Here is a 13,769-nt window from a genome sequence, read left to right on the forward strand (position 1 = left end):
CGGGGACTGCCCCCCGCCGCCTCCCGGGGCTGCGGGGCGGTTCCGCTTTGCTGCCGGTGTTCCGTCAGCCCCGTCGGTTTGGGGGTCCCCCGGGTAAAGCCAGGGGTGCGTCCATCCCCTCGCCGTTCTGCGGTGCCAAAGTCAAGCCCCACCCTGTGGTAGCGAAGCCAAACCTCGGCCATGTACTCAGCTCTCACCGCCCGGGTGTCAGGGGCGGTTTGCTGCTCCAGCACACCCAGTGCCGGCGGAATCCTCCAGCCTGTGCCCGGGGAAGGCAGCTTGTGGCAGGGACACATCTGCACCCGTGGAGGGTGCATCCCCACGTTCTCGCCTCCGGGTCAGGCTGGCACAGCACACCCTTGATGGTGATCCACCCTCGAGTGGGCTCGCACTGTGGATGGGCTGGGGTCTGGCACCCCGCTGTCCTCCCCGAGCCAGGGTGGGTGCGAGAGGGCAGCGCTGCGGGCACGGACAGGGCTGAGTGTCCGGAGAACAGGGGGTGATCTCCAGGACGAGAGGAAATGGCCTCAAGTTGAGTCAGCAGAGGGCTAGATTGGATATTAGGGGAAATTTCTTCATTAAAGGATGGTCAGGCACTGTAAAATGTTGCCTGGGGCAGTGGTGAAGTCACCATCCCTGGACATGTTAAAAAGGCGTGTGGATGTATCGCTTAGGAACGTGGTTTAGCGGTGGGCTTGGCAGTCACCGGTTGGTACTCGATGATTTTAGAGGGCTTTTCCGATCTGAACGATCCTTTGATTCCGCGACTTGTATTCCCCAGACCTCCGGCTGTCGCGGTGCCTTCCCGTGTTCCCCCTCCCCTCCGCCCCCCGTTCCTGACGTCCTGAGCGCGGCTGCGGGAACACAATGAGGCCCTGAGGAGCGCGGCTGCTCCGGCTGAGGAAACAAACGGCAGCCGGCTTCCTCCGCACCCTGCCCTGGCCCCGCAGCCCGCTCAGCCTGGACACCATGGGCATGTCTGCGGAGGACGAGCGCGCCGCCAGCCCCAGAGGTAACGCGCATGATGCTCCCCGGGGAGCCGGCGAGCTGGGCAGGGAAGGGATGCTGCTGCTTGCAGCACGTTTTGGGGATTCCCCTGCTCTTTGCCTCACCACCCCCTGCACCCTCCTGGACCTTTTCCCCGTGCCAGGGTTGGTGCTTTGTGTCCTTGCGGGGTGGCAGCCTGGCTGTGCTTCCTGATGGTGATAACTGCGCCGGGGCAGTTCTGCTCACCGCTCATCTTATCCTCAAAGCTGCTGTCCTCCTCCCTAAGCCCTGGTCCCAAGGCCGCCAGCGGCTCCCCAGCAGAGCAGGAGCCTGGCTTGGCACTGGGTGACAGCCCCGCGGGGCTGCAGGGAGTGGCTGGGGATGGGGTGGGGTGGGGGAATGATGAAACCAGGCATGGGGGACTGGGAATGGTGTGTGATAACTGTGCTGGTTTTCAAACCTCCACTGCGGCCAGGAGGTCTTTGGCATGACTTTGGACCCTGTGTCAAGGGGGACACAGCAGCTTTGGGGAGACCAGGAGTGTCCAATCCTCAATTTAGCCTGGCTCTCCTTCCTGCGAGAGCTGCCGTGTCCCCATCCCTCCTGCTGACTCACTGCTGGAGTCTCAACCCAGCTGACAGCTGCCCAAGTGGCATCACACCCCCTCAGACAACCCAGCGCTGTGTTTTGGGGAGTAGCCGGGATGTACACTCAGCCTGGGGACAATCTGAGCTGGCAGGCTGAGTCACAGCACCCCAGGACAGCTTTACTTCTTGCTGCCACAGCTGCTATGCCAACCCCGGGCCATGGTGGTGGCATCTTGGGGGGCCCTTGTGGAAGGACCCTTTTGGTGCCACGCTGCCCAGCTTCCCGTGTCCATGTGTGCTTGGAAGTCCACTGGTGGCGAGCTTCCTGCCTCTGGCCTCAGGGGCCCTTCCTGCCCCACTTGGTTGTGCTCACTGACCCCTGGCTTCATCCCCAGACGAGGAGTGGCCGGAAGCGGAGAAGGCTGAGAAGCTGGCGAGAGGAGCCGCTCTGAAATGGGCTTCAGGGGTGTTTTACCGCCCCGAGAAACTGGAGGGGCTCGGGCATTACCGGAGGCGAGAGACACAGAGGAACAACTCCATCCAGTCCCGGCTGAAGGTGTGTGTTTGCCCATCCCGTGGACACTTGCAGCCACACCCCCTCCTCATGCAGGGACCCCAGCCAGGTCCCCTCTTGCACTATCAATCCTCTGTATGTCCTCTTTTGACAAAAATCTTTTCCTTTGGCTGGCGTTTGGTGGGTGAAGTGTAATTGTTGGGGAGAGAAGACCCCCTTCACCCTATGCCTTATCCCCAGGCAGTGTCTGAAGTGTTAAAAGGAGTCTTCTGTGTCTCTGACAATCCGGCAAAATAAAACACCAAGGGGGCTCAGCACATTCCATGTGCAGGACTCGGTGCACCCCATCACTGCCCCGTCCCAGCCCCAAAGGCTGCCCTGCCCCACAGCTGGGAGGAAGCACAGAGCTCCAACCTGTCCCTGCCTGTGGGTCTCCACATTTGTAAGGGTTGTCCCAGTCCCCCTGCACACTTGCCTCCTTACCCGCATCCTCTTTTGCATGACCCAAGGAATCAGTCTGAGCACCACAACTTTCTCCTAATAATTTTAGAAACGGTTTCTCCTATCCTGACTCTTGGATGAATTGTCTGGGAGGCCTCAGTGAAAGCAACTTTTCCTGGTGATTCTTGGCATCAGGAGCAGGGAGTTAAATGAGTGGATAGGGCACGGAGATGTGCCAGTGCAGGGCTGGAAACGATGGCACTCCATTTGGGAGGAGAGTTTATATGGCCACTGAGGTCCTTCATGCCTTGGGGGCACATAGGGGCCCTGTGACCCACTACTCTTTTGCAGAAACAAAGTAATCTTTTAAAACTGAGAGAGGCATCTGCTTGCTGTTTACCCTGGGCCTTGTGGGGCTGGGAGAGTGCCTGCAACACATATTGTGCAGGGCTGGGGCAAGTGGTGTGGAGTCCTCCTGCCTTCTGGAGCTGCTCCACTGCCCTCCATCCTTTTCTGCTCCCCAGTCAACTGTCCAGTCCTACCTGGAGGGGGTAAGTGCAGGGCTGGAGCAGCTGCGGTCGGCGGCCCAGGAGGTGCAGGGCGTGTGCCAGGACCTGGGGGCTGCACGGTGGGCCCTGCTCGACAGCGCAGACAACTTCCAGGGCCTCCAGCAGATGAGGAAGCTGATGGAGGAACATGTGCAGCTGGCCTCGGTGGTCCAGGTGCTGCCCCAGATCTTCTCGGGTAAGGCACTGGCCCAATCCTGGTCAATTTGGGCTGAAAAGCACTGAGGGAAACAGTGCAACCACAGGCTCTGTGCAGGGCTGGTGGTAAAGCCTGAGCAGGTCACTCAGCTTTGCCAGCTGGGTGAATGGAGATATCCCTGCTTCCCCAGGGCCTGATCCAATGGTGTTCCCAGAGCCCCAGACCTTTCCCCTCACCATCTCCTTGATAACCTGCATCTATGTCCCCTGGTGCAAACCCCTTCATCTCCACACTTAGTGCTGGCATCTCTCCTCCCTCTCCCACAGTCCACGAGGTTTTTTCCCATATCCTGCAGCTGCTCCATGGGCAGCATCTCTTGGAGGCCCACGTGGAGCTGATGATGGTGGAGCAACTCCGGGATGACATCCTCTCCCAGCTGCACCTCCGCGGGCTCTCCGGTGCCCAGGCAACTGTGCTGTCCTACTTCAGTGGCCTGCAGGACCTCAATGAGAGCCTGGCCAAGCAGCTGTGGGACATTGTGGGCAGCAGCCTGCGGTTGGTGCGCGAGGACCCCGTTCTCTTTGTCACTGCTGTGAGGATCATCGAGCGGGAGGAGAAAATAGATGATACTCTGCTCTTGGAGGTCACCTTCCTGCCCCCTGGCCGCCCAAAGGGCTGGAGGCAGAAGTTCTACCAGGTCCTCCAGGACACCCTCACAGGAGCCCGTTTCCATGCTCCCCGCATGGATGCTGAGGGGCCGGGGCTGGCCAAGCACCTGGCGGCGCTGCAGAAGGACATCGTGTCTGAGCTGCGTGTGGTGAAGGACCTGATGGTCCAGTGCGTCCCAGCCCACTACAACATCCTCAGCCTCTGCACTGCCACCTACCACCAGGCCCTCACCAGCCACCTCCAGGAGATCCTGCGGGAGGACCTGGACAAACAGGGACTCTTCCTTCTCCTTGAGTGGGCGCTCCGTGTGTACCACAGGTCAGCACCAACCCCGGCACAACCAAGCGGGGGATGTTGTGGAGAGCTGGGTTGTTCACCAGCTCATGGATGGGTTAGGAGAGTGTCTCTAGCTGCCAGGGGATGATGACCAGGAGGGCAGAGGGATGGGTAGGAACTCCTGGAAAACAGGTCTTCCCAGCCCTGCCCCACCTCTGCTCTCCAGCCCAGAGATGATGGGTCACCCTGACCTCCTCCCAGAAGTGGATGTTTCTGCTCTGGATCCCTTGATGTCCTCTGAGCTTGTGGATCAGACAGAGAGGAGATATGTGATGAAAGTCAAGGTGAGTGAGCGGGACGGGGACCCAGTGACTCCCACCGAGCCAAGCATGTGCTCTGACAGCAGCTGCAGACCATGAGCCTGGCATGAGGCCCAGGACTTGCTGTGCTATGCTGGGTCTCAAGGGAGTCTGTACGTGGCTTCTTGGGCTGCCTGTGGTGAGTGTCCATCCTGCAGGCTAGCGTGTTCGAGTGGATGCAGAGGACTCTGGAGGTGGAGCTCAAGGAGTGGTTCAGGGAAGAGGAACCTGAGACAGACCATCAGGGCTTCTTCCAGTCAGCCTTGCCTGCCATTGTCATGCAGGTGGGACCCCAAGAACATGGGTACAGATGAGGCTTGGCCATGCTGAGACCTCCCAGAAAGGAGTCCATGGCCCCACTTTCCTCTTCTGCAGATGCTGAATGAGAACATCCAGGTGGCTTCCTTGATCACCAACTCTCTGCAGCAGAAGATCTACCACATGGCCTTGGAGGAGCTTGAGGCATTCCTGGGCCGGTCAGTGGAGCCACTCACACCCCTGTCCACCCTCACAGACCCTGGGGCCATGGCTGAGCATCGCAGGCTGGTGGTGGAAATCTGCTGTGGGGCACCAAATGCTCATCCAGGTCACAGAAGGCTCAGCAGCCTGTCTGCCCATGGGGCTGCTATCTCAGCCTTTGGGGGCATCAGCTCTTGGGGCCTGCTGCCCCAAATGCTTGTCAGGGGATTCAGAATGGGTCCCACTGTCCCGCCCTGCCCAATGACCTGTCACTCTCCAACCTGGTGGCAGGATCTGAAAGGAGCCAAGTGAGCTGGGAGGGTTGTGGGAGGTCCGTGTGTCCCCAGGAGCATCCCAAGGTCAGGTCCCGGTGGTGGGACGCCTGGGGCTCTGCCTGCCCATGGCAGCTGCCTCGCTGTGTTGCAGCCTGCGGGAAGCCCTGGCGCAGTGCGGGAAGGAGCACCAGCAGGACCGGGCCGTCCCCAAGTACTACATCTCCCACCTGCTGGCCGTGCTCAACAACAACCTGGCTCTCAGGTAACCTGCACCAGCACCTGGGAGCTCCTGTAGCAACACCCACCCCATCCTCCCTGGAGCCAGTGTTCCCACTATGCTTCCCAGGCTACCTGTACCCTCTCTTCTCTCTCCTAGCAATTCTGTCTCATCCTTGCACCCTGACACTGCCTGCAGAGAAGTCCCTGGATCCCTGCAGGCTGCTCTAGACAGGATGCAGAAGAAAGCCACCCAGCTGCTGCTGGAGGAACTGCTCCTGGACCTGCAGGTATGTTGGTCCAGCACCTGAGGCTGACAGGGCTGCAACAAAGCTGAACCCAGCAATAACAGCCCTGCTGCACCTCGAGTTTATTCCTGCCCAGGGTCCCTGCTATGTACTCTGTACCCTGCTATCACCCTGCAGACATCTCTGCCAGCCTGTCCTTGATAAACCACCCGATGTCTGTCGCCAGCAGCACCACCCCGTATCACTGGGGCAGATGGCTCATGGCCCCCAAATCACTAACGGACAGAGCCCAGGAGCCTTAGGGCCCCCACGCTCCTTCTGGCTCTTCCATGGCAGAAAACCAGCTGGAGAGCAGCAAAGTCTGTGTGGAGGATACAAATCCATGTGCAACTGCCTGAGTAGTTTCCTGCTAGTGTAGTCAAATTTAGCTTTCCTGGAGTCTGGACCAGAAACCTGCAATAATTAATGACATTACTATTTAGGGCTTGAATGCCATGAAAACAAAGGAAGAGCCAAAGGGTGAGGAGATTGCAGGCAGCAGTGGCCCCAGCAGAGACAGGAGTGTGTGCCTGCAAGCAGGAAGACAGGCAAGGACAGCAGGGCGGGAGTAGGAAATCAAAAAACGTTATGTTTACACAAGGGAAATGGAGAGGAGGGGAAATTAAAAGTAGGCAGGACAGGCCAAAAGCAGGTGTGTGAGAAGCAGCTCGCTGCCCACACCTCAGGTGTGCATCATGATCCAGATAAAGCCCCAAAATGAGGCTCTCAGGGTGTCAGGGAGGGACAGCCCCAGCGCTTCCATAATTCCCTAACCTTAACCACTCTGCTGTTTTCACACTGAGTTTTGGCTGGCAGCAGGGGCTCGGGGGCTTTGCAAGGCAAAGCGGCCGTGGTGCCAGGCAGCAGCTGCGGGTGTTGTGATGATGCAGGGCACAGACGCTGCTCCTCTGCTCCCTTCAGCCCCTCTGCCTGCAGCTGCCGTCCCGCAAGTGGCTCTCCGGGTCCCAGCTCGTCGGCAGCATGTGTGAAGTGATTGACAAGTATGCAAAGGACTTCTCCCGCGTCAGGAAACCCGTGTTCACGGTACCTCCTTCAGCGGCTGCCTGTGGGACAGGGCGCTGGGCACCGTGCTGGGGTGCAGGGAATGCTGGAGAGTCTGTGAGCACCACCACACGGAGATGCTCAGGGCTTCCCCCAAATCCAGCTGTTTTCTCTGTCCCTTCGGTCAGGGGGCTTCCCAGGAGATTGTTCCCATGGCTTGGTGTTGTATCAGTCCTTTTTGCCTTTCCCTGGGGAGCTGGGTTTGGACCCCCGGGCAATGCCAGCAGCGCTAACAGCTGTCCCCTGCCCAGCTCCTGCTGGCGGAGAGCGAGCTCCTGGTGGTGAACCAGTACCTGCGGGCACTCCTGCAGAGGAAGATGGTGTGCAAGAGCCGGGAGGAGCGGGGCCAGCTGTGCCACCGCCTGCTGCAGGACGCCACACAGCTCCGGGAGCTCTTCTGTGGCCTGGTGAGAGGAGGCTGCGGTGGGGAGCCAGGGCTGTGCCACGGAAAGGGAGCATCACCTCACCCTCCTGCCCCCCTCCAGCCCACAGCCACCACCCCTGTTGCACTGGGGTGGTTGTGAGGCCAATCTGGGAGGAACTAGCTGGATTAAGGACTCTGGGGACCATCACCTGCCCAGCAGCCCCTGATGGGTGGGATGTGCTGAGTGGGAAGACAGCAGCTGCAGGGGCTCAGGTGCCCACGTGGGCACTGAGGATGCAGTTGTCTCCCCAGCCACTGCAGTGACATCCTCTGGGTCTCACACCTGGCTGCTTTCCCTCCCAGGGCCTGGACCGAGGCCAGCAGAGCCTGGAGGCTGTTTTTGCCCTGCGGGAGCTGATCTACCTCAAAGACCCAGCACTACTCAGCCTGGAGGTGCTGGGCTTCATCACCAAGTACCCTGATGTCAGGTAAGGTACTCCCTGCAGGAGGGGATAGGTGTGAGCCTGCCCAGGAGAGCCAGTCTTGGGCTGCACCCTCTGAGGTGACAGAGCAGAACAGGCAGAAACCTGAGCCTTTACCCCTTTACCCTCTTCTCCTTGAGGTTTCCTTTTCCCATGCACCAGATTTGATGGGTTCTTGAAAGTCCCAAGGGCAAAGGTGTACAGAAAACAGCAGTTCTGCTGTGGCATTTGCACATCTGTATTTGGTGGTCAAACAAACTGTGAAAATAACAAACCACCAAATTGGAAATGTCAAAACCAAATTCAGAAGGTTTAGGGGGATTGTTTTCAAGAAAATTCTACTTGGCCTGGTGCAAAGTACCAGTTTTCCCCTGGCTCTGGCTTGGCTTCTCTGGATGGGGGTGGTTTGCAGGACACGAGCAGTGCTCGGGCTCACCCCTGGCTCTCTGCCCAGCGATGAGCACATCTCCGCCTTGCTGGATCTCCGCGGGGACGTCTCCAAGGAAGTGCGGCACGTGGTGCTGGAAATGATGGCTCAGCACCCCCAGGTTCTGCCCGAGGGCTACCGGCCCATCTTCAGCACCATCCTGGTCCCTGTGCAGGAGCTGCCCTTCTGCCTTCGCAAGGGCAAGTGTGCCTGACCCTGCCTGGCACTGGTGCCCCGCTGGTCCCAGGTAGGGGTCGTGCAGGGCAGTTCTGTGGTTGTGCGTGGTGAGATTGGAGGTGAATGTGGCATCCCCTACACACAGCACCTTGTCCTGTGTTGGGGACAGTCTGGATAAAGGCCGTTCTCCTCCGGTCTTGCCCCATGAGAAGACTGTCCCCTGCAAGCACCAGTCCTGGGGGAAATCCAACCTGTAGCTACTTTGGTGGCCTGCTGGGACACTGACTGGGGACGGCTCAGGCCCATTGCCTGCAGGAGAAAGAACACTTGCAGAATGGACGGGAATCTGCGCTGGGACAAATTCACGTCTCCATGGGGCTGCAGAGATGCTTGAGTTTCCCCAAGTCTCCAGACAACCCCCTGAGCCAGTGTGTCCCAGCCATGGAGGCTGTTACCAATCCAACTCTGGGGCAGACTGGAGCCTTGCTGGGACCAGGAAGGTTTCAGCCATGGGAGCTCCTCTGGGCTCAGCCCTGGGGTTGGGTGCTGCTGCTCCACAGGCTGGGCCCCGCATGGCCAGTGGGGAGCAGCTGAGCCAGCTGATCATGGCTCATGTATCCTGAGGAGATGAGCACAAGGTGGTCTCCTCACCCTCGACAGTGCCACCAGCCCTATCCCTGCTGGCACAAAGGGACAGCTCGGAGTTCCTGCTGACCTGCCAGACTTCTGGCTCATTTGCCAGGAGGAACACTGCAGTTGGAGGCTCTCAAGCTGCATGGAGAGCGTGGTTGTGCCTGGTGTGTTGTCCTGCTCCAAGGTTCCTCCGTGATGGGCAGCACCACCCTGAGCACTGGCTCTCCCTCCATCCTCTGCTGCTGCCCAGGCCTTGGCACCTCCTCCCAGGTGCCACATGAAGATCAGGAGCAGTCTGTGTCTCTGCCTACACCCTTGTGCCTAGCCCCTGCAGCACTCCAGGAGACCTCCATGCTCTGCCATGCTTCCCACCCTGGGATGGGCCACATCCCACTGTCCTTGCATGGTACCACTGCTGGAAATAAAGGCCTAAGCTCTGAACTCGTTCCCCAGTGTCCAGGCTCTGCCCCCTGGAGGGTTGGGGCAAGGATCAGGGTATGTGGGTGGCACAGAGAGGGAGGGATCCATCCCCATGTCCAGCATCACCCCAGACCTGGCTCCCTGCACCCTGTGCCAGCCCAGGAGATCACCCAGGACACGGGGGATGATGCACACAGTACATACCCCATCGTCCAGGACAGAGGGGGCCAAGTGCTCCCCCGCCTTGGGTCAAGGGGTGGCAATGCTTGAGGGATGCTCAGTGAAGGGCTCAACCTCAGCTTGGGGAGGTGCCCACTGTTCTCCCTGGGGGCTCATGGTGTGCTTGCACAGCTGGCCACAGCTCCCAGCTGCCTGGGAAGGGATCTGCTCTCCCCACCTGCCCCTGCTGGCTACGGGACTCCACCATGGACATGGCTCAAAGGGTTTAACCCTGAGCCCTGGGAACATCCAGGTGGGTCCAGACCAGGACTTTATGGCCATATGGGAAAACAGCTCTAGTCCCAATAGATCTGAAAGAAGTCTAAGCACGGGATGACCTCTCACCCCAGGAACTGGTGCCCATCCCAGCATGTCCAGCCTCACTGCTACCCCAGCTGTGTGCCCACAACCAGCCTCTTGTGCCCTCCATCACAGCCCTGTGGTTCTCTCCCGCTCCAGCTCCACAGCTGCAGTCAGAACTAACACAACCCATGACAGCAAAAGCCCAAGCCCCCCAGGTGTCTTTTGACAGTACCTTCCCACGTCCCTGTTTGTGTGTGTGCCAGGCTTGGCCCGTCACTGCTGTCATACATTTGTCACAAGGCCACAGGGGGACCTTAACCTGGCCAGCTATGAGCCACGTAGCTCCCTGGCTGCTATAAAGCTCGTGGTCCCCAGGGGTTCAGATTATCTCCTTTCAGCATGGCATTCCTGTGGGTAGTTGCCAGCCTGGCCCTTGCCAGCGCCGTCTCAGGTAAGTGCTGCCCATGGGTGTGGGGGGGTCCCTGGGGTGCAGCAGATGCCAGGGAGGGTGACACACAGACACCCACCAGCACATGCAGCCCCCAGATATGAGTCCTGAGCTTTTGGGCCACCCTTGTCCCCTGTGCCTCTCCTGCAGGCTGCGGGGTGCCCGCCATCAGTCCCTCGATCGCCTACAGCGAGAGGATTGTCAATGGGCAGAACGCTGTGCCCGGCTCCTGGCCCTGGCAGGTGTCCCTGCAGGTACAGCACCGTCCTGCTCCCTGGGCACTGCCCTAAGCCCTGGCACGGCCAGCCGGCTGCCACGGCTGCGCACCAAGGGGACCTCTGCCTGTCCCCAGCTTGGGGGTACTCAGCCCCCCCAGCCCCAGCTCCTGTTCCTTCTTCCCTCCCCAGACCACCACCGGATCCCACTTCTGCGGCGGCTCCTTGATCAACGAGAACTGGGTTGTCACAGCTGCCCACTGCAATTTCAAGTAAGGAGCGATGCCCGGCCAGCCCACGCCGGTGCCACTGGCATGGGGGCATCTCTGAGTGGCACTTGGGTCAGCCCCAAAGCCTGAGCAGCCCGGGGCTTCCTCCCCAGTGGTCCCCATGGTGGCTTCCCTTGGGTTCCTCGTGTCCGTGGCTGCCCAGTGCTGCTCCCACCCGGGGTGCGGGCTGGACTCGCGGCCCTGACTCCCTCTTACCTCTCGCAGCCCGCGCAGCCACGTTGTCGTCCTCGGGGAGTACAACCTTGCTTCCAGCGCTGAGGCCGTTCAAGTGAAGACCGTGTCCAGGGTGAGCCAGGCGGACGCGGTCCTGGCACGGGGCTCCGCGCTGCCGCTGCCCCCACGGGGCAGGCGTGAAGGGCTGTGGTGTTTCTCTCTCTGCAGGCCATCACCAACCCCGGCTGGAACTCCAAAACCATGAACAACGACATCACCCTGCTGAGGCTGTCCACGCCCGCCAAGCTGGGATCCCGTGTGTCCACCATCTGCCTGGCCCCTGCCAACCTGGTTCTGCCCTCCAACGCCCGGGCTGTCACCACCGGCTGGGGACGCACCAACCCCAACTGTACGTGAGCTGCAGCTTCAGGGAGGGCTGCGTGCAGCTGCTCTTCTTCCTCGGGGTTCTGAGGGTCCAGGAGTGCTTGTGGGGGTGACATCTCCTGTACATGTGGGAAGGGGGCAGCTGCGCAGTGGAGTAACCCTGTCTGAGCATGTAGCAGTGTGCACATAGGTGTAGGTGTGTGCTCAGGGGCTGGTTGTGTGTGTTACCCAGAGATGGCTGTGCACAGGCACAAGCTTGCCCTTTCTCAGGGCTGCCTGCACGAGGTGATCCCGGAGAAGAAAGGGTTTGTTGGCATGGAGGAGGAAGGCACTTTGTATGGTAACACCCATGCACCAGTGGAAGCTTGCTCAGGGCACCTGTGTGCACTTCAGGAGACCCACAGACACTGAGGTGATCTAATGGTGCTTCTTTCCCCTAGCCCAAGCCTTGGCAACAGCCCTGCAGCAGGTGACCTTGCCCCTGATCCCCCAGAACAAGTGCATGCAGTACTGGGGCAATCGCATCACCAACGCCATGCTCTGTGCCGGTGGGGCTGGTGCCACCTCCTGCCAGGTAAGGAGCCAAGCTCCTGCTGCACAGGGTGGGTGGAGGAGGATATGCAGGGTCCTGCTGAGCTCCCATTGCATCACAGGGAGGGTGGAGGAGCAGGGTACATGGGCTCTTGCACTTCTGGAGCCAGATATTTAAGCTACACCACCTGGCTGTGCAGAGGAGTTCAGGTGGCTGGGGTGGCAGGGACCAGTTTGGAGCATGTGCCAGGAGAACTAAACAGGAATCTTCTCTGCAGGGTGACTCTGGTGGACCTCTGGTGTACCAGACTGGGAATGGTTGGACCTTGATTGGCATTGTCTCCTGGGGAAGCTCCGACTGCAACATCAACACGCCGGCCATCTACACTCGTGTCAGCCAGTTCCGTAACTGGATCGACACCACCGTTGCTCAGGGGTAAAGCTGCTGCCAGCGTGATCCCTGCACTGGGACTAATAAAGTATCCGTTTTTCTCGTGCCAAGCATTGTCTCTGGCTCCTTTCTTCTCATGATGCAGAGTGGGGTGGAAAATACATGGAGGAGCCTGGAGCACCCCATGCTTCTCTCCTTCCCAGAGCTGGAGCTTGATGCCCAGCTGGGATCCAGAGGGAACTGACAAACGAGGACAGGATGCTCAGGAATAGTGGGAGCAGGGCTGAATGTGGCTCAAGGGCTGCTCAGGGGGTCTTCAAGCCTGGCACCAGCCCAGGCAGTGCTGAAGGTTGGGAGAATGGTCCTCCCACTGACCCAGGTGCGAGGTGCCACCAGAGAAGGGACTGTGGAGCTGCAGCTCAGCACCAGAAAGGACTGCTCAGCTTGCAGTGGAAGGTGGGTGTTGGTGGGTGTTGGTGGGTGCACAGGATCCTAAAGAATCCCTGCCTGCAGTCTAAAGCCATGGCTTGTGTAGCAGCTGAGAACACAGCTGAAAGGGACAAGTGCCATGGGCAGCTCCTGAGGAAGGGGACAGCTGGAGAACAGCACGCTGCTTCACCCCTGCAGATCTGCCAGGTAACGGCAGGAAACTGAATGCCATTGCAAAGGAAAATCTGAAGCTGAAAACAAATTTCAAGGCCAGGTGACAGGCTTTACCTCAAATGGGTTCTTGAGACAATGGCTGGTGGATAAAAAAAAGAGTCTCAAGACACATGCTCAATGAACTACAATCCAATTCCCAGCAGCTCCAAAGAGAGCTGGTGATAAGGCACTATGGAGAAAAGCACGATCAGACTGTCCCAAAATGAGGTGTGAGGTGTAGTTTTCCTTACCCGTGGTGTGAAGGTGATACAACACCTTTGCTGTGTGAATCACGGCTCCCAAAATGTAATCACTCTATTAAGCAGAGAGCGTGACACTACACAGGGTCACACTGATGGTAATGGGTATGGAACATCAATGGAGGGCAAACACAAACAGTCTGGCCCATATGATTGAGTTAAAACAAATACAAATCTGCTCAAGTAAAGCCTAGGGCTAACAAATTTTGGAGTTAGTTTTCTTTAGTGGTCTGCTCTGCAGGGAGCATCGAACTGACCTTAAAGGCAAGTGAGCAAATGGACCATGCAGGCAGAGAGAATGGGTGGCTACAGGGAACTTCAAACAGAAATGACCAACTGAAGCACTATGGGTCATCTGGTTTGTGTGCTGAGCTCTCTGTCAGCTCTGCCACCACTGGGATGGGGTCTCCTGCCCCCAGAAAATCCTGGAGAGGAGGTGTCTCAAGAGGGGCGTGCACTGTTCACTTGATATTACCAGTTTCCCTGTTGGTCCATAAAAGCTACTCAGACTAAAACTGGAGAGGTGATTGAGTGGCTGTGGACAAACCAGAGCATTCCTCTGGTCTACCTACCACCTTGCAGCCAATGATGTT

At 58.9% G+C, this 13,769-nt stretch overlaps 2 protein-coding genes across 9 annotated transcripts; both read left to right on the top strand.

The window, feature by feature from the left end:
- The first annotated feature begins 37 nt into the window (after positions 1–37).
- Positions 38–9,365, top strand: EXOC3L1 (exocyst complex component 3 like 1). 8 transcript variants are annotated; one of them, XM_072934444.1, is made up of 14 exons: positions 38–439; positions 782–1,012; positions 1,970–2,130; positions 3,054–3,273; positions 3,561–4,221; positions 4,406–4,523; positions 4,697–4,822; positions 4,914–5,014; positions 5,424–5,534; positions 5,649–5,778; positions 6,697–6,819; positions 7,089–7,244; positions 7,565–7,689; positions 8,138–9,365. In XM_072934444.1, the coding sequence occupies exons 2-14, from the start codon at positions 970–972 to the stop codon at positions 8,322–8,324; spliced, it is 2,262 nt and encodes a 753-aa protein (XP_072790545.1). In that variant the 5' UTR covers positions 38–439; positions 782–969; the 3' UTR covers positions 8,325–9,365. The 8 variants fall into 8 exon arrangements, with proteins under 8 accessions (XP_072790545.1, XP_030138434.4, XP_072790546.1 ...); XM_030282574.4 differs by lacking the exon at positions 38–439 and having other exon boundaries at positions 723–1,012; positions 8,138–8,357; positions 8,500–9,365; XM_072934445.1 differs by lacking the exon at positions 38–439 and having other exon boundaries at positions 723–1,012; positions 8,138–8,357; positions 8,948–9,365.
- An 838-nt stretch (positions 9,366–10,203) lies between these two features.
- Positions 10,204–12,384, top strand: CTRL (chymotrypsin like). The gene is made up of 7 exons (XM_002195881.6): positions 10,204–10,313; positions 10,461–10,564; positions 10,718–10,797; positions 11,020–11,101; positions 11,197–11,377; positions 11,793–11,926; positions 12,162–12,384. Exons 1-7 carry the CDS (start codon positions 10,262–10,264, stop codon positions 12,321–12,323), a joined length of 795 nt encoding a protein of 264 aa, XP_002195917.2. The 5' UTR covers positions 10,204–10,261; the 3' UTR covers positions 12,324–12,384.
- Positions 12,385–13,769: the final 1,385 nt, after the last annotated feature.

This window comes from Taeniopygia guttata, chromosome 11 (genome assembly GCF_048771995.1).
Source record: "Taeniopygia guttata chromosome 11, bTaeGut7.mat, whole genome shotgun sequence".
Taxonomy (NCBI): domain Eukaryota; kingdom Metazoa; phylum Chordata; class Aves; order Passeriformes; family Estrildidae; genus Taeniopygia; species Taeniopygia guttata.

Bases quoted from the DNA above. Each gene is read 5' to 3' on its own strand.
- EXOC3L1 (XM_072934444.1), top strand. From the start codon at position 970: ATGGGCATGTCTGCGGAGGACGAGCGCGCCGCCAGCCCCAGAG. The intron at 4,222-4,405 runs GTCAGCACCAAC...TCTGCTCTCCAG, and splicing joins GCGCTCCGTGTGTACCACAG to CCCAGAGATGATGGGTCACC. The intron at 7,245-7,564 runs GTGAGAGGAGGC...TTTCCCTCCCAG, and splicing joins GGGAGCTCTTCTGTGGCCTG to GGCCTGGACCGAGGCCAGCA.
- CTRL (XM_002195881.6), top strand. From the start codon at position 10,262: ATGGCATTCCTGTGGGTAGTTGCCAGCCTGGCCCTTGCCAGCGCCGTC. The intron at 10,565-10,717 runs GTACAGCACCGT...TTCCCTCCCCAG, and splicing joins CCTGGCAGGTGTCCCTGCAG to ACCACCACCGGATCCCACTT. The intron at 10,798-11,019 runs GTAAGGAGCGAT...TACCTCTCGCAG, and splicing joins GCTGCCCACTGCAATTTCAA to CCCGCGCAGCCACGTTGTCG.